The sequence below is a fragment of the Siniperca chuatsi genome, linkage group LG5 (genome assembly GCF_020085105.1).
Source record: "Siniperca chuatsi isolate FFG_IHB_CAS linkage group LG5, ASM2008510v1, whole genome shotgun sequence".
Classification (NCBI taxonomy): domain Eukaryota; kingdom Metazoa; phylum Chordata; class Actinopteri; order Centrarchiformes; family Sinipercidae; genus Siniperca; species Siniperca chuatsi.
Window position 1 is genome coordinate 3,805,830 of NC_058046.1, and position 25,328 is coordinate 3,831,157.

Consider the following 25,328-nt stretch of genomic DNA (forward strand, 5'->3'; position numbering starts at 1 on the left):
CTCCCGATCGGGGCCTGGCGGCTAAAGGAGAGCGCTGAATATCAGCGGCGAGGAGAACAGGAGGGAGAAACGGCAGCTGTGTCAGCCTTTATGGGAAAATTATGCAAGACTATTACATTTCTCAGTTCTATTAAAAACCTCCGGGATCCCGCATTATCATATAAAGAGGCCTGTGTGAGCCCACTGTCATGGAGCTGCACTATCCGCTATGATTCAATAAATCAACAAAGGACAAACTATGCAAATCCCAGTACACAGTTGGTAAAAAGAAGCATATTAACTGCAATATAGGACACTTGAACCTTTCATTTCATGTTGAGTGAAACTTCAATCTGAGGCGTGGAAGAGGGAAGTGTTTACAGCGGCCTTATTAAATACGATGGTTTGATATGGAATCGTTAAAAGGGGAGAGGGTTGTATATGACAGCTGGGAGGAATAGGATCTGCTGCTGTTCCTCTGTGCCACTATTTTCCCCGTCTAATTACTTGTTTGGCAGTGCCCGAGAAAAAAGAAAAAAAATGTAGAAAATAAAATGTATTTTCTTTTTAAAAAAAAACTTGATTGAAATTAAAATGATGGAAGGACCCAAGGAATTAAATAGTTTCCCCATCAAGTGTAGAAATGTGAACAGTTCTGCTCCAAAATGAGAAATTTGCCATTTGGAAAAGTAGCACTTACTCTTAAATATTGCAAAATATAGTACTTTTCAAAGAAATGTGGCTAAATTAAGTAATTTGTTAGGGTTGGAAGATCTACAAACTACATCCTCAGTGTTTTGGAGATATTAAAATATAAGCTTTGGATGCTGGGATTAGAGGCTTCAGTTTGGTTGAACTCAAACAGCAGCTATTCATTTCTCTGGGATCTTGTGACAAACATTATTTACAGGCTGCAGGGGGAAAAGGAGGCAGTCGTCCAAATATCCAAAGTCATCCAAATATCTCCGCCAGTGTTGTGGGGTTTCTGACAGGATGAGGCTGGTTTAGTCATTTTGTGGAAATAATTAGGTGGAAAGGTTCATGAGGGCATTTCTGTCATCCATTATTGAACAGGAATGCGTCACAAGACAACATCTGAAAAATCTTGAAGTCGGCGACACCGTACAGGTTGCTAAACTCAGCCGAATGCGTTCAGTAGCTAAAAGGAAGTTAACGATAATGCGCCTACATTGCAATTTGGGGTTTTCCCAAAAGGCCTGCAGCTCAGACAACAAGGGCCCAGTGTAGTAAAAAAAAAAAAAAAAAAGGCCTAACAGGGTGCAGAAACACAACTTTGCCGAGCTCTTTCTGTGAGTTTTTTCATGCTGGTCACGGAGGCAGCGTGGATCCTGCAGCAAAAGGCTGCACAGATGATCTCAAATCCTCGAAATCCAACAGAAGAGTGAGGAGGCCAACTAGTCAGGAATCCAGTATTACTAAATCAGAGAAGAATGCTCCGCATTTCATTTGGATGCTGGAAGCATCACTGTGCTCAGCGCCTCCGAGGGCTGAGGAGATGAGCTTTTTCGCTGGTGTGCTGGACATTCTTGTACAGGCTTTAACACGTTTTGGAAAGTGTTGTTGTGTCTGTTCAGTATATACATGACTTTAAAAGGGAAGGACGACCTTGTGAACAAGACACACTGTGCATACTCTTCTCTAGATAAAATATTTTCTTAGCTCAGCACAAACTGATCAGAAACATATTTCTTCTAATTATCAATTATCAAATCCACCCTTTCAGAGGCTTTAAGCACATTTTAATGTTAATTATTACAAGCTGGATTCACATGCTCATTAGACATGACAATATTCTTGGTTTGAACCAGTGTGTCATTTCCCCCCCCCCCATTCAGTTTTCAGGGTGCTATGGTTACTCGTACTTTATAACGATCCAACAACTATTACACCTGTTTTGAATGAATCGCAATAGTATTTTTGATAACTTTTTATCATTTTGCTGCAAAATATGTGAAAGACTCATCACCTAGACTCAGTTTAGAGCACCTCAGATGACATTTGGGGCCATGCAATTGTTGGAATTTTAAAAATATATTTACATTACATACATTCATTTAAACACATGCTTTCAATCACAGTGATGCTTTGTTTAAATTATTTAAGATAAATATGAGGAGAATATATTCAAAAGGCATATTTGGCATCCAAGATACTCTGCACATTAATATCTGCACCCACGTCTGCACTGCACTGTTACATTTTGGGAGACAACAGACTGAGAGCCACAGTTTTACTTGACAGTCATGTTCAAAGTAACATAATCAATCATAGTTGTACTTTGCATCACACAACAGAAACACGACACACCCTTTGGCTTTGCATCCTTCCAGCTGCATGTCTGACAGCTCCGTCTAGTTCTGCTCTTTTCCTAAACACTGCTGGCCTTGTCGGCTCTGACACAGATGTAAGTCCAGCTCAGGTCAGTGAGCTCCGCAGGGCTCCGGGCTCGGATTCATGTAAAAATGTTGCCATACAAACCCCTGCCTTGGCTGACAGCATTTAGGCTAAAAGCTGCAGCAAATGGAAAGTATCACTAATTGGCTGGCAGAGGACGGGGAGGCTGCATGGGAAACTTCATATAAACACTGTTTAAGGGACTCTTATACTCTGACAGCTATTCATTGACTACAGCATTACACTGACAAGATGGGCTTGATGTGTTACGCTGTTTTTTATTCTGAAATTTTCATCTAAAAAAAGTAAAAGAATTAATTGTATTGAAACGCTGCCGCTGCACAGAGTTTTGACACTCAACACAATAAAAACACTGTGAAGAGGATGTCATGTGGACAGTGACTAACTGTCAAACTGCTCCCATTACAGTGTCTAATTTGCTACAGAGTAGCTGGGACATTTCCTTCTCTGTCTATAAACTGAGGACACCACGAGCAGATATTTCCACAGACAGTTTCCATGCAGCTTAGCAGGAAGTGCGCTGAGGTTTTGCTTTAATTTGTGACAAACTTCAATGAAGCCAAGGCAGGAATCTATTTTTTTTTGTTAATCTCCCCACCTGATTCCCAAATGTATGTTACCACCTTCAATTATTTCTAAAATAAGGAAAAAATGATTACCAGATTTGTGCTTAAGTGTCTGGTTGTGGAAAAGAGAAAATTATCTTAAATTCCACTTATTAATCTCATACATCAACCACAAAAACTGAAGGTCCAACAGCACACACACACAAACAGAAAGGAGGCAAACTTACAGAATTGACAATGCCTTTGAGTGCGTGGAAGCCATCTTTGACAGGAAACACTTGGTCCTTGGTGTCCGCAATATCAGCAAGCTGTTGGTATCATGAAAGAGTTGAGTAAACAAGAAGTACTGCTGATTTAATGCTGCTTTCTTCTTTTTCTGTTTTCCTCTTTATGACTGAGCACTGTCTTTCCTTTCATATCATGGGCAGGAGGAGACATAGCAGATGGCATGACTGTGGCAAACACTTTGCTCAACCATAAAAAAAAAAAAATCATTGCAGCACAAACTGGGAGCAATATTGCCTTTGTTTTTGACTTAATAAGAGCTCATCACAGGGTGGTTACCAATGGTTACAAGGGACAGGCCACCATGTTGGAATACAGACAGTAAAACTACTGACATCACTGACATAAGAAGGAAATATTCTGACTTCGGTGCAGCTCAGATATTCTGACATCATTTTATTAAATGAGCGTGAAGACTATATGTTGTGGAGACAAATAATAAATAAAAGTAGTGATCAGATTTTTCTGTGGCCAATTAAATGTATTGATTGAGCAGTGTGATGGGCCAATAATTGATGTAACAGCCAATGTAAATGATGCTTTTAATCCACAGTTTCTACTTAAAACAGCAAACAATGGTTCACAGTAAGCTTTAATAGTTACACTCCCTGCATATCAGTGTTTAACAGATTGGCCTGTGCAAGTGGAAATAATATCCAGCACAGAAACACACACTGAAATATTGTGATTTTTAAATCAGGAAATTTGTAAAGAATTGCCTGATTGAAGATATTTTTACACTTTAAAAACATCAATACTCACTCGCTTAGCCTCTTACTAAGAACTCTTTAGGCCCAAAACCGTCTTTTTACAACACACTGTCATTTACAGAGCTTCCACAAAATAGATCACATCAAACAATATCTGAGAATTCACTGCTCATATCTTAAACTAATGTAAATGCACTAAAAGCAGAACCATATGATGGACTACACTTGTCTTGTTCTGTTTTTTGTTCATGGTTGCACACTTCAAAAAAAGGGATTCAAAGGGAACACCCGCTGTTTAATTTGGTATTTGTGCAATGTAATTAACTTAGATGTGTCTAACAATCATTAGCTGTCATTTGTTTTTTAACCAATTGATGTTTTGTTTACATTAATTTTTATTCGTTATTTATTATTGTTTCATAAGCTGACTGAATTTTTTTTTTTTTTTTACAGTGTGGAAGATTAGCAACCGCTAATCATGGAGTGTCCCAGTAACCAAACTGTTACAGCGCTCTTCACTATCTACTGTCCAACAAAGGTGGAAATGCCAAAAAATTCAAAATAAAAGCTTAGCTATAAGCTATAGCTATAATATTAGCAATCACTAATCACTGTAGCTTATGGGAAACCAGGAACTAAACTAAAGCTCAGACTTTATCCTGAAGAAAATTCCAGATATACGGATATTGTTGTCCTGGAAGCTCCAGAACTCCGCTGGGAGCAGCATATTTCACCTTATTTTGGCAAAGCAATGACTATTTGGAGCATACTGAACATGCAGTTGCACATCTAAAAAAAAAGACTTATGCTAAGAGATGTTTTTATTGATACTTTGTCACTAATTAAATCCACTATAACTGACGTGAACTCAAGTTGACCGAGGCTTCTGTTAAGTCTGCAGGGGGTTTTGGGTTTGATACCGAGAAGATTTTTGGAATATCACTTTAAGACATGGATTTTCCATACAGGTAATGACACTCACATTCCATGTGTTTACAACGCGTCTCTTGTAATAAAACGTAATTGTTCAGCATACGTTCAGTGAAAAACTTCACTGGTGTTTGACAGCTGCAGAGTAAGACTAAAGCTCTCTTACCTGCTGCTCATCAAAGTCCTTGATACCCACACAGTAAACACGAGCGCCATATTTCCTTGCCTCATCAGCCTGCAGATCAAACAAATGTGTAGATGATGTGCAACAGGTGCAATGTAAAGAAAAAAAAATTACACCATAAAACTGAATACATGCTGGAGGTCGAGGCTCCATATCACATTCAAGAAAAAATATATATTAATAAATATTTCACTAACTAAATAAAAAAATAGGAAAACATATTTTAAAAAGCTGAGGAAGAAAGGAACATTTAATTTGTATTTAGAATTTGTATTTGCAGTTAAATTAAGCTAAATTGAAGTAAAAAATTAAGTGTCAAGTGAAAAGTGCGACATCAGCTTTGGAACCAGCATGAATTCTGTTTTGACAGCACAATTTCAGCATTTTGACACTTAAACAAGACAACTTGTACAAGCGTTTGACGATATGAATCTCACCGCTTTCACTGTGAGCTCGTGCACGTAAACTGCAAGTTTCCCGTCTGTCAAAGCCAGGATGATGCTCGAGGACTTCGTCGTTTGTTTCTCTATCTGCGTTGAGGCCTTCAGGTTCAAACGAATGACAAACATTTCATCAGACCTCAATTTCACAATAATTTGATTATTTGTAAAAAGCTACTGAGTTGAAATTGGATTTATTTGAGACGGCAAACTGACCTCTTTGATTCCCTCATGCATGTATGTTTCACCTGCTGGTTTCACGTCCCGCAACCGCTTCAGACCCTCTTCTATCTCGTATCTTAAAAACACACATGAAGTAAATGGTTGACATTTTGGTCCACATGTGCTCTACTTTACTGAAATCATATCAGAAATTAGTATGCTTATTTTTTCACACTGTGGGTGAAGGTTTCTGTATTACCACTGAAAAAAAACAGCATGTTAACACCTCATTCATAATCATTTGTACAGCTACAGATGGTTGTGCTGATTACCACAGGTCACGAAAAGAGATGTTAACAAGTTGTTCTTGTAATAAAGATGAAAAGAGAAGCTGTATATACAGAGTCTCTCGGAGTCTTTTTTTGCATTTAGAGGCCCAGTGGGAATTGAACCTCAAACCTCAATCTAATGTCACCATGCAAACATTTCACATCATCTACGGTGGCCTGCAAGAAGAGGCCAAGTTCACCCAGTAAACCCAAATCAACAAAATACTTTCATAGTATGTAACTACAGAAAGGTAAAATATACAGTATTATAATAATAAATATGATATTATTATAACAGCTTTGGAAAAATGTGTTAAAGAATTAACACAGCTCACAGCTTTGGACTGTTGGTACTTCATTTACACACTGTAGGTTTCGATGACGGTGCACATAACCAATTTATTTTATTGAATAGAATGAAAATGAAGCACATACTTGGATGTGAAATCACACTTCATTCAACTAGAATCTTACCATCAGTTTACTGTTTTTATTCATCTTCATACTCAGTAATAGAGGGAATGACAACACAACTGACAAGTTGACAAATTTACATCATCTCACAATTGTTGTTGTTGGTGTGAGATATAAAACTAAATATAAAAACTGAGCAAAACTATAGACTTATATAGTTAAAGTTGTAATTTCCTTTAAAGCCTTGCCTCCTAAAATTCCAGACACCTTAAGGCATATTTAGACCATGAGACTTCTTAAGGTAAAGTACAGTAATCATGGAAGCAGCATTGTACTTCAAGGTTGTTGCTGAGAAGTGTTACTAATGTACTGATATACTAATATGACACCACAGTATCATGAGTTTATCCCAGAGTTCAGTACCTGTCTCCAGTCAGGGGCAGCAGGACTGTTGCTTTGGCCGAGAAAACGATGAACGAGACCCTCATACTGGGGCTAAAGAGAAAAACAAAAATCAAGAATTAGGAATTAGAAATCCTACGTTTTTTCAAAATTTCTCATTCTTAAAATGGAGTAGTACTATTTTTTCGGGTTTTCTTCTTCCTTACTCCATAAAATCATCACTTCCGCCCTTCATCCTCTTTATCAACCACCCACACAGCATGACACGTAAAATACTGAATGGCTATACATGAGTCAGTGTGACTGACAGTTTTATATAAAGCTTTTACATGAGATCAGTTCAGTTAGTGAGAATGAAAGAGGCACGAATAATTAGCCAAACAGAAGGGGGCCTTTGTAATGTCAACTAATTTTAGTGTACGACTTAAAGCAGCATTGTTGGAGCTGAAGGAAGTGATTAATCAATTCACAGACAAGAAACATGTTGTTGTGATGAGTCACATATAAACACACACACACACACACATCCTGTTTCACAAATATATACTTTGTACCTGTGATGATTTTTAGGGGTGTGAACTGACACTGGACACTCTGATGTGTCTCTGACCACAGAACGAGTCTTCTCTGTACAACCTGAACTGTTTACATTCAGTGTCCCTCTGTCATATTACGGCTGACTGTCTCATAAATATGGATGATTTTTTTTGCAAACACAGCTGGTTTCTGAGTAAATATCCAGCTGGAATTTGTGAAAACTATATCAGCACAGAGATGAGGAAAATGTACAACTCCCAATTGTAAAACTGTACTTCACCGCCTTGTGTTGAGAATTGTGCAAAAAAACAGTTACAAACCAGTTAACTTCTTTACGTAAGTAAAGAGTTCAAATACTCCAATACAAGTAAAAGTCCTGTGATTTTACTTAAGTAAAAGCAAAGCATCAGTAATTAAATGTACTCCAGTATTAAAAGTAAAAGATGTCATAGTGATAAAAGTAACTGTCAGAGTGTTATGAAAATTAAAATACCAAAAAGTGGACATGATGAAATGATGAAAATTTGGAATGGATTATACAAGGTTTCAACTTGACAGTGAAAAAAAATAATGGAAATCCACAAAACTGAGATACAAGGTACTATTCCCAATTTTTAAGATTGCCCTTAATTTTCCCCCTGTTGGGCGTAGTGCTAGATATTGTTTGAACATTTTCAATATGGGTGCCAACAGAATACCTAAGTTTTGTTATCAATAATTATAAACTTTTTCCCCAATATCTTAGTTTGAGCAGTATAAACTTTTCAGAAAATATTCATTAAAAATATCTTTGATAATATATAAAAGGCTTTTCAACAAAATCCTTTTCTATTTAACAAAACAAGCCAAACTTCTCAAATGCAGGGATTCCTCCACTGATGCTCTTCCTGGGGTTTTCTGAGGATTGTAAAACCCTTTGAGGCAGTTTTGGGCTACATGAATAAAATTAACTTGAGTTAATACTGAGGATTTCGATGCATGCATGACGAACTAAAAGGACTACATGCTCCTCTACATCAATTCAATTTTCTAAAAACTCGTTAGATAACTTCACAGTAATATCACTAGTATCAGAACTGGTATATGAAGAGAAAAAGTCTGAGCATCTCTATTTATAATCTTAAATGCTATAAGTAACCAGTAACTCCAGCCATCAAATAAATGTAGGTGAGAAAATGGTACAATTTTCCCTTCTGAAATATAGTAAAATATTCAAGTGAAGTACCAAATAAAGGATTAAAGTACTGAAGTATAGGACTTGAGTAAATGTACTCAGTTACTTCCCACCTCTGTTACAAACACAAAGCACGCGGATGGCATCCCACAGAGCGAGTTAAACTTCAGATAATTAAGCGCACAAGTGTTTCCTTAAGAGATCCGAAGCCTTTGGAGCATAAGGAGAGGTGCTGATATTTCTCACCCACATGACACATGCCCAGTCGCGATCCTCCCCCGCAAACATAGCACAATCTTTAAGCCACACGGCCAGATTTGGCAGGGAGCAGTAGAAGCTGTATACATCCACATCCTGTCTGCAAGTTTCAGAGTCATATGTGGACTAAAAACTAACCACGCTCAAGTCACGGATGATAAGTCGTGGGTGGTGACTTAACGTGGAACTTTAGGCTTTCATTGGAGCTTAAGATTGTTACCTCTTAAGAAGTATTGAGATATTTTCTACTAGTTTCAACTATGGATAAAGAGGCAGCAATGCCGGGGGGGGTTGGGGGGGTGAAGTAGTCCAGTTTGCTCCACATGGCGGAACAGAAGAGCTCTTGGTGAGCGAGCATTGTTTAGCAGATTGTCCTCGTTGCCTTCCAGTGTTCTTTTGCTTTACATTGTCTGCCTGTCAGCCGTTCTGTGGTGGAAGCAGGGGATAAGTGTGGAGCCGGACCCCCCCGGTGCAAATGGCCATTCTCACAGCCCAGAAGACTGCTCCTCTCTGCCACCCACTCCCACCTGGTGTCTTTGCTATTTTCTTCAACCAACCACTTCATTCTGGCTGGGTCGCTACCGTCTGTACTGTGCTGGCAGGCGCCGTTTGACTCAAACGTTATGCAAGCTGAACGTTTCAAGCCGGTTTCTCCGGTTTCGTCTTTTTAATGAATTTGAATGTGCAAAAAGGATGTCATTGATTTTGCAAATTGATCGTTTGTAAAACAGGTGGGAAGTGCTTTAAATGTCGCAGGGTCTTTAATTATAGACATTTATCCGATAAAACAAACATGATAATGTTAAACAGATAAAAAGGTATTCTGTCAAAAGTACTATTTCCCCAAACTCATTCGACTTAATTTCCTGCTATCAGTTATCCCGTCAGTGTAGATAGCGTCTATAAGAGATGGTGAATATCTTTTCTGAAAGAACATTCGTCTTATATTTACTGCTTTGATTGCTTTATTACATGTATTTTGATATTGCTCCATGTTGCTATCGTTGCTTGCCCTCGCTCCATAAAATATCTGCTTGTCTAAGTCTGGGGAGCATAATTTCACTTCATGTTTTTGCTAATTGTGAAACCCTTCCTGACTCTAGCTAGGATTTCAGACCACATGAACTTTTTTTTTGTTTCCAAGGAAAATGTATGACATCGACGATGGCGACTTTGTACTCACCTCACAAATCTGTCAGTAAGGTTCTTCACAAACGAGTAAATCTCAAACCAGTCAGCAGAGACACTTCCAGACCTGAAACAAGAAAACAAGCAGCTCGTCAGTGGCAGCAGATTGTGTGCCGGGGAGTAAAACACTGTACAGTATTTGTGCTTTGTACCACAACCACAGTTGGACATTAACACCAGCCACATGCTGGATAATTGTGCTGATAAGTCTGTGTTCTGTAGCAGCCACTTCAGCTGTTAGAACCCTCAAATGTTCACAGGAGCTTTGCCTTTCTACAAATCTAGTTGGCTGGTCGAGTAGGAATTTATTTCCCAAAATAAAAAAGGTAGAAAAATCACCAAAGTGATAGGACAGTAACTAGCCTACATCTAACGAAAAGGAGGTCGTTAGACAGAGGTGGGGGTAACTAAGTACAGTTTTGAGGTAGTCAAGTCAATTCAAGTTCATTTGTACAGTTCAGTAACACATTCATGCTCTCAAAGGGCTTATAGGCCACCATTAGCAATGGCTCCCGACCCAGCCGAGCTCTCTAAAAAGACGAGGAAAAACTCCTCAAATAAAAAAGAGCATAAGTTCAGAGAAAGATGGCCGTGTGTGCTATAGGAGCTATGGGAATGAAAAGGCGATTATAAAAGATCAGAACAGGAAATTTGTAACAGTAAAAAAACAGCAATACATCAGATTTAAATTTCCACTACTAATGTACTAAATCCAACCACTTTTCTTCCACCACTGTCTTTAGTCTCATTAAAACTAATTAAGACTTGGTAAATGTTAAATACATTCCTCGCTGTAACCAAGGACAAACCAATGTTAGGTGGGTATCAACCTGTAGCCCTTGGCCCTTCTCACCCCTCGTTAAGTCAATCTGACCACAATGAACACAGTGTGTAAAATTTGCCCTTGATGTAACGACAAAGAGGTAATTAAAATCAATAATTACAATTCAATGTATGTGCGGAGAACATAAAACAGAAGAGTTTGACCATTAGGAGGCTCATCTTTCATGCCACCTCTGTCTCCTCCCTGCTGCCCAAAGACAAGGTCACACAGAGGAGGGAAGAGACGACTGTGAGGAAAGTTCCACTGCACTTTGACAATGTTCGAGTGTCAGCAGGTAATGAGCAGTGGTTAACTGTGGTTTAGTCTCGGTGCGGCAGTTTACATTTTACTCATTGCCTTGTAATCTGGGTGCATGGAGTACATAATTATTGGGTTTTTTTCTGGAAAAGGCAAATAACTTCTGTTGTAATGAACACTATAGACTGAAACCAGGTTTAAATTATAGTGTAATAACGCGAGCACAAATTATTTACTAACTCAAAAAAGTTAATTTAGTGTTAAATTACTCTTTGATAAAGCTTTCAGCCTATTTGAGAGCTCTAGCTCAATGAAATGAAGAGTGAATCTTTCTACTTGTTTGTTCATCATAATCACAACACATATTATTTTGAAAGTGTTTCCAGAGTCACCAGTAGTGATCACCTCATTATATTGTACATTGATATTGAGGTATGTGTTGTAAAATATGTCACCTAGTGCTAAAGTCCATGTGATTATTTGATCTATGCCAGTTTCTCAATTGAATTTCCAGAAAATGTATATTGCTATCATGATATTAATTACATATACCAAGATAGAAGATTGTATTGTGATTGGATGGTCAAGAGCAGAGCTTCCCCCTCCCTCATTAACACCACCGAAGTGCCCTTGAGCAAGGCCCTTAGACCCCAACTGCAGCTCAGTGACCAGTGCATCAGACTGGGGTTGTACTGGTGAGCTTTCAGGTGTGGATGTGTGTCACTGTGCGGCTGTGATCAGGGCGTTCCTGAAAAAGGGGAGCTTGGCTCTCAGTGAAACTTCCCTGAATAAATAAGTCTCAGTGACATTAGAAGCATCACTTCACAGGACGTTTCCTTGGAAAGAGCTGCCTAAGTGTTTAGGAGACCAAACAGAAAAGCTTTCATGAACTGGCCTCAGACTGAAACATCGTCACTTGGTGTTAGAACATCAAAATGGACATTTATTTGTACAGAAGTGTTGCAGATTACTGCTGCAACAAATCCTGCAGGACAAACTGCTGACATTAGGATCTAAGTCTTATCAGTACAATCAGGAAATCTGACAGTGGAGCTATTTTATCTGCAGGGATAAAGTAAACTTCCTTCAAAGAGACATGCAACTATTTGACACTCTGACAAACTAATCATGGAGCAATCACCACATATTAGGCTTTTGCATTTCACAAATATAAATGTGCATATGTAAATCAAACAGACCCCCAACCTACAAATGCATACAAAAATGCAGAGCAAACTAAGATCTATGCACTTCAAACTTGTGCAAATAATCTCCGTCATCATGCTGTAATTTTGCAATTAAGATGAGGGTGGGGTAGTTTGAAAATGGGTCAGGGGAGCAGTGTTTCAACTCAACGGCCTTGAGTAATGGCACGTTTCCAAGCCGGGGGAGGACAGGATTAAAAACAGTTGCTGTCAAGGCTATCAACTCTCCATAATATATTGAAAGCCTTTTTGCACGATGCTACTGCAGCACTGCAAAGTTTTGCTGAACTGAGTGAATGTGGCTGTGCAGTATCTGTATGTTTGATGCCTGAAGCAGCACTCTGAGTGCATTAAAGACACAGGAAGTGGTACGTTACCAAAGTCTGTTTAAAATGGTGATGCAATTCTCTCTTGCAAGTTTGCAGATTAACACACAACATTCAAGGAATTCTCAATGATGTTTAAAAGGTCTTAGTTTTAATGACATTCAAGGACTCAAACGGTCATATGTTAAGGTAATACGTGACAATGGTAAAACTCCTGCTAGTTGATCCTATACGAAAGACTATGGGTGAGTCCATCTCCATAAATGTTGAAATGATGTAACCCACACACAACATAGAACTTATTTATAAAAGTATTTAAGCATTTCCTTCCTTTCATGGTTACTACCCCACATTGGCAACATGTCCCGTATAAGGTAAACAATATATGGACAAACTTCATGACACCATGTGACCAACTGTGATACTTAAAGACAGCATGGTTTGGACTTGGTTAACATTAGGTGGGGAAAAAAAACTATTTGGTTAGGGTTAGGGAAAGGTCGTGGTCATGGTTAGACTTGTGTGGTCCCACGAGGTTTGTCAATACTCTCTTCCTCCCATGTAACCACTGAGCATTGCACATTTCCAGCCAATCAGGGACAGGCCTCAGTTATCTACCAGATCTGAGTAATCTCAAGCCAGACTGATTCTGGACCAGATCCACCCAGGTTCAACCTGACCAGTTTCAGAAAGTTTTAACTTTCCAAGTAAAGCATGAACATGCACAGCTTTTCCCAACTTTGAGGGACAGCCCGGGTGTTTTAGTTGTAGCTGTAGCCTTACACACTACATACAATTGACTTTTATTTTTTTGTTTACTTTCCAGGCAGGCACTGTTTTAAATTAATTGCCAGAAATCTTCAGAGACTTAAAACATCTTTAACTGAGTTTGGTAATCTGCATCTTCATGAACATCATGTCTGTTTTTATTTAGCTGCAGAGAGATTTGAAAGGTCGGTGCTGCATTACAACGTATTGATAACATCACTTTCACATACAAAAATGAAATGAACTGAAACCAATGGTTGCCTTGTTATTCAGATATGCACTGTGGTGGGACCATTATGGAAATAATTTGACTTTTAGTCTTTTTAGACTCTGTCATGCTGTGTTTCATGCAATTCATTGTTTTTTTTTAAATTGTTTTGTAGTTTGTATTTACACATACACACATCTTCTGTGTATTGTGTATATTTTTTGAAAATACATTTGTGTATACTGCATATGACAGAATGAATTAAACCAAACCTTGGAACCGGTCGGTAAAGTGTACAATGACATGTAGAAAATGGGCTAAAACATGCAAATTCAGTGGTATGGTCTTTTCAGTATTCTGATGAGCACTACGCAGCTCCACTTCAGCAAGCTATAGCGATCAGCTGCCTTACTCATGATGAGCACCTCTGTGATAGTTAATTAGGAAGAGGAACCTAGTCTTAACCCCATCCAACATGTACATGAGATGTTACACTGAAATCTGTGACCCCTCTGTGACACAAGAGGGTCAACTATGGAAAAAAGATTGACAGGTCAGGTGTTAGGCTGTTACAATGTGGCCACTAGTTCGTACTATCACAGTTACACTAAAAAAGAATGTGGGTAACCAAACATTACACCTATAATTGAATGTTTGAACCTGTTATTCCAAAACCATGGGAATTCATCTGCAGCTATGACTGCCTCCACTCTTCTGGTTTCAGGTTTGCCACAAGATTTCGGGACCTGGCTGCAGGAATTTGCTCCCATTCAGCCATGAGAGCATCAGTGAGGTCCAACACTGATGCTGGGTGATGAGGTCTGGCTCGCAGTTCATCCCCAAAAGTGTTGGATGGGGGGTTGAGGTCAGGGCTCTGTGCAGGCCAGTCAAGTTCCACACCAAACTGGAAAAGCATTTCTTCACAGCCCTGGCTTTGTTCACTTGGATGGTGTCATGTTGAAACAGGAAAGGGCCTTCCCCAAACCTTTGCCATTATTGTGTTAACTACCACTGTATACTGTAGCATTCAGACTTACCTTTATTAAAAAGTATGTGGACACCCCTGCTTGCCATATGTGGAGAGGAGTGTCCACACACTTTTGGCCAAATTTCTTACCCAACCTAATACCATGGTGTCACCATTTATGGTAGCAGCTGACCATGCAAAAAAAAAAAAATTCCTAACCAGGTCACAGAAAACGGTGTCACACCTGCGACCAAGCGCCCCCTCCCCAACTCCCCGGCCATACCCGTTCTCTTCCCCCTCCACAGACAAACTCATTTACCGCATTTCAAGGTGTTATCTTGTTTTGCATAGTGCAGCGGTAGCACTATCTCCGTGGTTAGCCTCAGTAAGAGTGGCCAGCGGCCTGAAACCAAAACTTTTTTCTTACTTACTTGTCTAAAACAAAGTAGAGGTCGTACGCTCCGTGACAGGACGCTTCCTCTGCCCAGCAAGACGAAGCAAACAAACCCAGGAGGATCACAGCAACTGCCGCCGAAGTCCACCGAACCTTTTCACCCTCCGTGGTGAAATAACGTGACAACTTTTCCAACATTTTTGCCGCAGAAACTCAGTGAAGAGTTAAGTCTCTAATTAGCCTTAAGTTGTTTCGCAGAGCGGAGAGACAGCTGAAGACGACGTGCACATCCCGCAGTGTGAGCAGCTACATGTCCGAGTTCCTCCAAAACAACCAACTTAACTGATTGACCTGCGAAATAAAGGAAATCACGGAGCCGACGTCATCAGCTCTGTAGTTTCTTCATCTTCCTGATTCATTGTTCACTCACATCCTCAGTAAAACCAAACAGGCTACACCGACTCTGTTTTCAAGATAAACTAATCACTGCTAATATAAGCCTAAACTAACTTCACCGTCCTAAAGTCCATACTAAGGAGAAAAGTTAGGCTGCCTTCCAGTGCTCATCGAAAGCTCGTACTTCTGAGTGCTGCTTTTTTTTTTTGTTAACCGTAGCTGGAAATTATTAGAAAATGATTGTGATATGAGTCATAACACTTTGATGGCATGTGTTTTGTTTTATAAATGCACTGACACAGGGCTAAACGCTGCAGCAGTTAACAGTAGAATGAAGAGATGTTGTTATTAAGCATACAACAAATATTGTATTAAGAGGTGAAAAAGTGAAAAAGATTAAAAAAAAAATTAATAGTAGTTTGGTAGTAGAGTATGAGCAAAGGAACTCCATTGCAGGTAATTTCTTTTACTGAATCAATTAAAAAAGCTGTATAAAATGTACTAAAGCTCCAGTGTGGAGGTTTTAGTGGAATCTAGCAGTGAAATTGCAGTTTGCAACCATTTGAATACCGCTCGCCTCACCCTCCCCTTCCAAGTGTGTAGAAGAAACTACGGTGGCTGCGAAACTCGCAAAAAACACGAAAGGCCCAATCTAGAGCCAGTGTTTGGTTTGTCCGTTCTGGGCTACTGTAGAAACATGGCGGTGCAACAGGGCGGCCTCCGTGGAAGGGGACCCGCTCCCTCTGTAGATATAATGGGCTATTCCAAGGTAATGAAAACACAATGATTCTTATTTTCAGGCGATTATACACTAATGAAAACATACTTAGAAATATTATATTCCATTCCTGCCAATAGCTCCTCCGAAATGTTACACACTGGACCTTTAAGTATCCGATCAACATTAAAAGTAGGCTACTGCTTGTTGTGAATAACAGCCCATTTCAGAGTGTCAAATTACTGATGCATTAATGTGTAATCAGCATGATTTTTTAGGGCTAAGTCTAAATACTGTATTTTATGTAATTCAAGGTAATTTAATCTATAGCAAAGAATTATATTTTATAAGGTCATATTTTTTTAATATGAAATTTTAATCACAAAGTAGCATAACTGTGGTGATAAATGTAGTGGAGTAAAAGTAGAATGTATTTATTTGGGTTTAAAGTTGCACAACATAAACATAGCCTACTCAAGTACCTTTGAAACCCAGATGTCAGGCTCAGATGTTCTCTGCTTGAATCAGTCTCTACCCTCAACACACGTCTTTAAACGTATCGCCAAATTGGTGACACAGTGTTACCAATTATTTGGCTCTTCTTGTTTGCCCAAGTTAAAATCCAGTCTTTCCGACAGCACGTAAAGGCTTCATCCGTTTCTAGTCCAGTGCGCATGTCCGAAGTGCTACCAGCTGTTGGACTTCTGCAGCCATCCCAGTGCACACACCCAACAACATCTGCATCATCTTTTCTACAAGGCTACTTAATAATGTTACGTTAACAATTGTCGCACGGGGCAGATACTTGAGTTTTGTTTTTTTCTTCAGACTGTACAGATTTAATGGGGCCTGTGTAGTTGGAGAGCAAGGCACTAACACTGCAGGGGTTGGGGGTTTGATTTCCAAAGGGCCCATGCACGACTGTTGAAATCTGTTTGCTGTAGTATGCTTTACTCAGTCATTGTTTATTATTATTTAAAAATATTCAACAATAGTTCTGGCTGATATTAGAAATATTTAAGGCCAAAATTATTTTTCATTTAGCTGACTCATACAAAGCATTTTTGTTCCAATGTAATATACCTTATAGGTATAGACAAAAGAATTAGAATTAAATTGCATTTGTGTTGCACTTAAAACCCCATGGTTCTTGTTAACTTTTGACCTGCAAATTAACACAAAAAGAGAACCTTTGATACTAAAAGATGAATATGTAGCTTCTCCTTTTACTCATAATTTCACAATTCCCTCAAATATTCTTTTGACATACGGGTCGAGACCCTCTCATTGAACCATAGATATCAGCTTGGTTTGTGTCTGCGACACACTTCATTTACAACAGTATGAACATGTGACAAACAAAGCAGGCATCCAAACACTTTTTTCAAAAGTCTGTTGGCAAAATGAGAACAGGAAGAAGGTGCAGATGTGAGGTCTGTGAAATCAAATATGTCTCAGTAAAGATGTTGCATAAGGACAAATTCTGAAGTGTAGCATTAAAGTATTGCTTTTATCAATTTTGTTTTTGTAAGCCTCTCTGCGTTTCTTTTCTCATCCAGTTTGTGTTTCTTCATTCCTTCTTTTTCAGTTTTTATAACTCACATGTGCAAAGTAGACATTAATTAACTTTGGCCTGTGCTCCTTCAATATTGCACAACAGAAACAGACGCTAGAGAGCACAATAAAACTGTTGAGAAAATGTCAAACTATTCTTTAAAGCTAACTGGTAACATTGTGTGGATATGGTTTCAGTTTTTTAGAATCAGAAACAGGTTTATTGTCCAGTAGGTTTTCACATACGAGGAAATTGCCTTGGTGCTGTGGCACGTAACAGTCGAAATATACAAAGTAGGAGAAAAGATAAGTACCGCATTTAGAGCAGCTGATCAGTTGTGTCTTGATGTACATTTTCAATGCTGCTCTGCAATTAGAAACACAGATTTCCGTTTGCCATGGTAACACAAAACAACTCCTTGAAAGCATTGAGCATCACAGATATGACATGTAACAGTGCAAGAGCATGGGGAATTTTCTGTTTAACATTTAATTAAATTTGTCTTTTTATTCAAGGCACACTATGGAAACTGCAGGTGCCTCTTCAGCATGGATGGCTCATTGTGTGATTTCAATCCCCAAACCTGGCAGACTTCGTGCATTTCTCTGCTCATTGATCTACACCGGGAGCTGAACCTCTAAACCTGGCAATGCACCATGGAGCTGTATGCATCAAATGGAAGCCTTCCTCATCTTATTGCCGCCATGCTCCACCCACTGAGCAACACAGCACCATTCAACCAAATGCAATATGAACATGTGGCCAAGTGGCATTCCAAAACCAAAAATCTTTAGGGGAATACCAAGACGGATGATGCAAATGTTCTCACAGTTGTGTTTATTGACTCTAGATGAGTAATTACATTTCACAACTCCTGTGTCTGACTACCTTCCCCTCAGGTAAGAATAAATACTAATGATACCTTTCTTCAGGTGGTATTTTCCAGATTTGGTCTTATCTGATCACTCGTGCCTCTTGTTTAAACAAGGTGTGTGTAGCCGGTAGAGAATGTGACTTCAGGCTATGAAATTAGGTAAAAACACTGACCGGCGCTCGAAGTGAAAACGGCACAGCTGTTGTCAAGCTCTACCTGGTTTACCTGTATCTGCTACAACAAATGTTCACAATGAAGGTAGGCTATTATGTATTTATTGCAATTTCTGTAATTCATGTAGGCGTGTTTGTTTCCTGGTTTTGCAAGGTATGTCTCTGTCTAACCATACATAGCAAATAAGACGGCGATACAACAGCTGGCACCAGCACTGAAATCCATGTAAATCTAGCAGCAAAACAAAAGTTTGCAGTCCATAGTCATTTGGAGGGCTGCCTGTAATTCTTGAGGAAATCTATTTTTCTGTATTCAGTATAACATATTCCCAGCTGTTTTGAATCAGAATCAGAAATACTTTATTGATCCCCGAGGGGAAACTCTTTTGTTACAGCAGCTCACTATCACGTCAGTGCACACAGGAACAGAAGTACTAAGCAAAAAATATAATACACTATAATACAGGTCAGATAAATTAAGTACCAAGTGGGTATGAGTATAAAATTAAAATAAGTGTAAAGTACAAAGTGGATTGTACGGTAAGTAAGTAAGTAAGTACTGTGTGGTATAATAATACAATGTAATAATATAAGTGATAAGTAGTAGTGCATGTACTGTCAAGTTAAGAGTAGCTTATTGAGGTTATTATGAGACGGTGGATATTGCACAGCAGTAATAGAAGTATGAATCAATAAATTAAACTGAAAACAGAGTGCATTGCACCGGAGTATTAAACAGAGAATATTGCACAATAATGGTTGCATAATTGTGCCATGACATACTGTAAACTTTTCTACTTCTAGAGGTGAGAAAAAGTCATTGTTTTGCAAGTCACAAGCAAGTCTTAAGTCTTGGTTATGAAGTCCCAAGTCCTAAACTTTTTGTTTCGAGCCCAAGTCATTTTGCGCCCTTCACCAAAATAAAGGCCATTTTAGTTTTTTAAACAGCGTAACAACTGGTACATTTACACAAATAGTAACTGCATTTTAAGTGTGCCTTGGTGTGTTATTCCTGTGATACAATGACAAGCAATTGTAATTTTTTAGCCGGATGTTTGGCATGTTGTTTTTCGTTGACCCCAGCCCCTTCGTTGAGTCCCTATTTGCTCGTCTGCACTGCCAAAGACCTTTCCCTCCTGTTCACACAACATGATTGGTTGTTATCAGATTGATTCAAGTATATATTCAGGAAAATGAAGCGTTGATTTGCCACACACTTTGCTTTACCACATCATTTTAAGTCAAAATGCTAAATTTCAAGTGAAGTCACGAGTCATTAGTGTCAAAGTGAGTCAGGTTGCAAGTTTTTTAAGTCATCAAATTCATGTGACTCGAGGCCACACTTTGGTCTGCTTGCCTGCTTTGACAGTGAACTTGGCCTCCTCCTGCACATCACTGTTCTTAAAATACAGCAGACAACCGTGAGCCAAAGATGGTTTCCAGATGATTTTGGGAATGTGACATTCCAATATATTTAAAGTTGACAATCAAGTTTCTATTGGGATGTGTTTCGAGTCCACTGTGCACCCAGGCTGGAGCAGTGTAAAAGTAAATGCTAACACAACAGCTGTAGACACTATCAAAAGTAAAATTCAAATTCATGTGTGTATATTATATGAATATTTCCGTAAAGATGACATGTGTGTTTATATTTTCAGGCTAATGTCTGGCTTTTGCACTAATACTAAATACTGGATATCTGCCAAATAGTGATGTCCTCCATCAACACAGTAAATTTAATTGCTCAACAAATATTTTTGAATCTTAAATGTAATTTTCTAATAGTTTTCTTGCCCTTTTAATGCTGTTAAACTTCATATAAGAATTGTATGGGTTTTAGAGTTTTCTTAATCCCTCTCCCGCCGGATTCCTGACCATTAGCCGACCGCCCATTCCCGCAATGTGCGTTCCACTCCCGCCCGATGGAAGAGAGTTCCATTGATTTCGTGTTCGCTCCCACCCGCAGCAAAAATTCAACCGCCCGCTCCAGCGAGATTTCATTGGAGAGTTTTACTGTGCAAAAAGGGCTTGAGTACCGTTGTAGAAACATGTACTATGAGTGACACACTTGCACATTTTTGCCATGAAAACCTTAAAATATAGCCCAAACATACTGAATATTGAAAACTGGCATAGACAACGTACAAAAAACGTGCAAATACATGTTGTTTAAATCCTGACTGCTTTAAGCTCTTATTTTGCTCTTCTCTCAGGAAGTACTCTCACTTTATCAAATGTATGAACCAATTACTCAAACCACAGCTTCTACTAAAACATGGATTATACAAAGGAACTAAATCTATTTTCTTTTGTTGTGCCTCAGTGTGAAAACTACGCTGTCACACAACTCCATATCAGCGAGGTAATTACCACTAACACACCTCATCAAATCTGAATAGTCCAGAGAACAGCTACACACGAGTATAATTATCTGGCAAATCAAAGTCTAATTAGATTTTAATTAGAATGTTAATTCTTTTGCACGCCATTTGGTTTCAGTATATGCTACTTAACTTGGTGTATCCTGAGCAGGGCTCCATAAAACAAAGAGAACAAAAAAAAACACAACAAGCATGTATTTCCCATTATTTGGCAAATGTACATGTTTATGAGAATCCAGTGGCTTGAAAAAATAGTTGCAGTGCATCAATTTTTCATGGGGCTTTTAAGCTGGAGGAGAAATCAAATGTGACAGTTAAAACAACAACACTAATTTATGGAAGCAGGGAAGTGTTGAAGCTAATCAAGAGATAAACCCGTGACAAAATGCAAAAGTGCAAGAACAAAAAATATTTCTAATAGTTAAGAAAGAAGCCTAGCAACATTTCAACAATCTACCCTCAAACGTAAAGGATCGTAGGGATCCGTAGAACACCAATAAACCTTTGACCTCTTTATTTAAAATTATTCATTTCTCATGCAGATATTGCAAGAGAAATTGTCTTCATCCTGCACAACGATAAAACAAAAAGGTTGATAGACTTTTCATTTCCAAAGAAAACAGATATAAAATGACCATTAATCACCTCATCAAGACCAAAAGGAATTCAGAAGAGTTCTGCAACACCATCTACTACAGTATCAAGACAGCATACTTCCCTTTGTCACAGCCACTAAAAATGGGAAAACAAATACACTCTGCCTCCTAAAACTAACTGTATTTGCTTTCTACACAATGGGGTCAAACCCACAGTCTTAGAAAACACAGATTTCAGCTTCATTTCTGTGCATTCAGCACCGTGTCCTGTGAGTATTTAGCCTATAGCTTAGCACAAAGACTGGAATCGGGGGGAACTGCTAGCCTAGCTCTATCTAAAGTGCTTTTCAACAACTTCAAAGCTGCCTGACTTAATGTTTGAAGAAACACAAAGGAATTGGGGTTTAATGACCAGTTAGCTTGCACACTGGAACAATCTAAAGAATCTCAGAGTCCTGTCTGCATATTGACATTTGCACACTTTCTTAACTCTGAACAAAACACAGGTATTTTTTTTTTTGATATGTTGATGGCTAGCAAAATTGAACATCTAAATAAGCCTATTTTGGATTTGTTGAAAGACGTGATTTTTCCGCTTTTGACAGAGGCTAACTGTTTCTCCCGGCGTCAGCTTAGTTTGGCAACATGTCAGATCATTAAAGCTTGCTGATCATTAGCCTAATGTCTGGTAACATTGTTTGTTGGGCATTCCTACCATAAACCCATACACATTTTACAATTCTACTTTGATAACAACTATATAAATATATAACAAATACATCTCTATATAATCAGTGTGTCTGAGTTTGAACTTGACCATCTTCAGCTTTAGACCCAGGAACCTCAAACAAGACCAAACCATGACAGACCAAGAGGCCTTCACAAATCACAAATTTGCCTGAAAGGGCCACAATCCGTACAGCACACGACACCCTCTGTCCTTAGACCCTCGATTCGGATAAGAAAAAACTCCCCAAAAAAAACTTTAATGGGGATTAAAATGGAAGCTCAAGAAGAGCAGCGGAGGAGGGATCCCTCTGCCAGGACAGACAGACGTGCAATAGATGTCGTGTGTACAGAATAGACTGACGTTGTGAAATTACAGGATGGAGAATCAGGATGACAAATTTATAGATAGACTGTAAACATACATGAAGAATACGTATCTGGGAGGATGCTGAGCAACTTCAGCTGCCGCCAAACAAACCAGACTTCAGCCACACAACTTCCTCTCCACCATGGAGACCAAGAAAGGAAACAAACACACAGAGGGAGAGAGAGACCAGGCCAACATACAAGGAAGAGAGAAAGACAAGAGGAGTAGATCCACTCTAACTCACAGAGGGCAAGGCCTGACTCTTTCAAGTGCATTTCAAGTTTTTCTAGCCACTCAATTCAGTGACGATACAGTAGGTGTTCTCTTTACTGTAACAACTGATTAGAAACTCTTGCTGGGACATAAATGTTTGGGGTGTAGACAGTTGTGCAAAATTATCAAAGCTTTCAACCAATTGACAGCATTACTGAATCAGTTTCCTGCTCTCTGCGACTCAGTGTGGTTTAGTGTACAGTAAATATTTCTTTACTGTTACTGACTGTACAGGTTCGTCCTCTGAAGGTCCTTGAAGTTCAGAGCTGCTGCGTGTTTATGATGCTTCATCAAGAGAAAAAAAACCCGTTATCGATAATTGGAGAGGCGTCAGAAAATCACGGCACCTAAAGAAAACCTACCAAAGAAATATTAGTCACAATAACAAAGATCCATCGAGCCTTAATAGCATCTATAACTCATAATTACCTTAATAACTGTTATTTTAGCTTGTTTTTCCTCCTTTGAGAAAGCATTGTTTGTCACTAATGGCATCTTAAGTTGAAATTGAGTGCCTTGCCCACAAGTAAACAGCATCTATCAATCATGACTTGAGGCCAAGTGTCAAAACACACAAAAGCCAAAAGTGTCTGTGTGTGTGTGTGTGTGTGTAATGAGTGTAGTGTGTGTAATGAGTGTAGTGTGTGTGGGAGTTAGACAGCTCCTACACCTGCCTGATATGTGTAAATGGTAATCATGCACACAGTGACCGTCTTTTGTTGTTTTTAACAAACTGTTTTTCATTTCATAGCAACGTGCAAAGTCATCAGCTGCTCCACATCAGCTTCATCAGTTACTGGTGTTACCGAAGACGCGCCGCCATGTTGGAAGATCCTAACTGATGTGGTTTTAATGTGTTCAAATTGTGCTATATACCAGATCACAGTTCTTATTCTTTGAGCATTGTGGTTTGTACTTCGCAACTGCTTGTGGCAGTGATGTAGTGTTACATAATCAGGCAGCAAAATGAATCCCAACACCATTATACAGTAAACAAAATCCATTATGAACAGAGATTTGTTTATTTTCAAAAAAGTATTCAAGTTGCACAAGGTAACTTTTAGTAGCAAGATACGTCCTTTAACCAGACATCAGAAAAACAAGGTCAGACGTGACTCTGTCTTCCCATTAATGGCAGCTATATGGCTAGATGTGGTGGTAGACAATATCTTATATCTGTCTTCATTAGCAGTTTACAAGCCAAGCTACAAGACTTTCAACTCTTTGAATGCCCACTAATAAAGGACAGGTTTGGATTCTGTCAAGTCTATTTTACTACAATACTTACAGGCGATAAGTGTGTTGAAAGAGCTAATGGACACTGTAATCATCCCTCCTGTTTATACTGGCCATGAAGTGATCTCTTCATATTGTGTTTATACTATAACTGATGAGGGACAAAATCTGCAGTCCTGGTTTTATGCAAAGACACTTTCTTAAGTTTAGCTGCAGCTAGTATGAGGATACAGCAGTCTGTGTTAGACAAATCAAGCGGGCATCTTCCAAAGTTAGTCTCTTTAATTCAAAATTCCCTCTCTGTGTTTTCTTGCTATGCGGTGGCAGAGGGATACTTCCTGGTAGTTGCATGTTGGTTTGTTGCTGGGACACAACACTGGCAAAAAACCTAAAAGCCATTTACCAGGATGAAGATACCATCTCGATTTGGCTAACTAAAACCTTCAAAAAGTCACAGAATTTGAAATTCTTCCTTTCAAAGCTGTGTTTCAATGCATAGACCTAATAATCAAATATTCAGTGTGTGTGGCCATGCAAGGCCTGCCTATACTGTCTTACCTATTACCCTAATTGTGCTGGAATTTTCCAGGGTCAAAACTTAAATGTTTTTGCTTTCAAATCTCATAGCAATTTTGCGATTCAAGTCCAAATTTTTATTTATTTGTTTATTGAACAGGGACAGCGCGCAGTTTTTTAGCTGTACCAGAGTTAGCTATAAGCTAATTTTCATCTCTAGTCCCTTAAAGGTCCAGTGTGTAACATTTAGGAGGAGCTATTGGCAGAAATGGAATATAAAATTTATAGGTATGTTTTCATTAGTGTATAATCACCTGAAAAGAAGAATCGTTTTCATTACCTTAGAATGAGCTGTTTATATCTACAGAGGGAGCGGGTCCCCTTCCACGTAGGTCGCCATGTTGCACGGCCATGTTTCTACAGAAGCCCAGAACGGACAAACCAAACACTGGCTCTAGATTGGGCCCTTTGTGTTTTTTGCGAGTTTCGCGGTCACCGTAGTTTCTCCTACACGCTTGGAAGGGGAGGGTGAGGTGAGCGGTATTCAAATGGTTGCAAACTGCAATTTCAC

General features: G+C 38.9%; 1 protein-coding gene and 1 long non-coding RNA gene across 2 annotated transcripts in view; one reads left to right on the forward strand and one right to left on the reverse strand.

Moving 5' to 3' along the window:
- Positions 1–15,493, reverse strand: part of antxr2a (ANTXR cell adhesion molecule 2a) — an 80,386-nt gene extending 64,893 nt beyond the window's left edge. Inside the window, exons 1-7 of the mRNA XM_044195251.1 lie at positions 14,981–15,493; positions 9,990–10,061; positions 6,859–6,930; positions 5,747–5,828; positions 5,528–5,632; positions 5,073–5,141; positions 3,209–3,289 (exon numbers count right to left, since the gene is read on the reverse strand). Coding sequence (XP_044051186.1) covers positions 3,209–3,289; positions 5,073–5,141; positions 5,528–5,632; positions 5,747–5,828; positions 6,859–6,930; positions 9,990–10,061; positions 14,981–15,141 — 642 coding nt within the window. The 5' untranslated portion in view covers positions 15,142–15,493. The remainder of the gene's footprint in view (positions 1–3,208; positions 3,290–5,072; positions 5,142–5,527; positions 5,633–5,746; positions 5,829–6,858; positions 6,931–9,989; positions 10,062–14,980) is intronic.
- A 3,159-nt stretch (positions 15,494–18,652) lies between these two features.
- LOC122876216 lies at positions 18,653–25,087 on the forward strand. The gene is made up of 3 exons (XR_006378035.1): positions 18,653–18,744; positions 20,983–21,021; positions 23,757–25,087. It is a non-coding gene; the product is annotated as an uncharacterized LOC122876216 (long non-coding RNA).
- Positions 25,088–25,328: the final 241 nt, after the last annotated feature.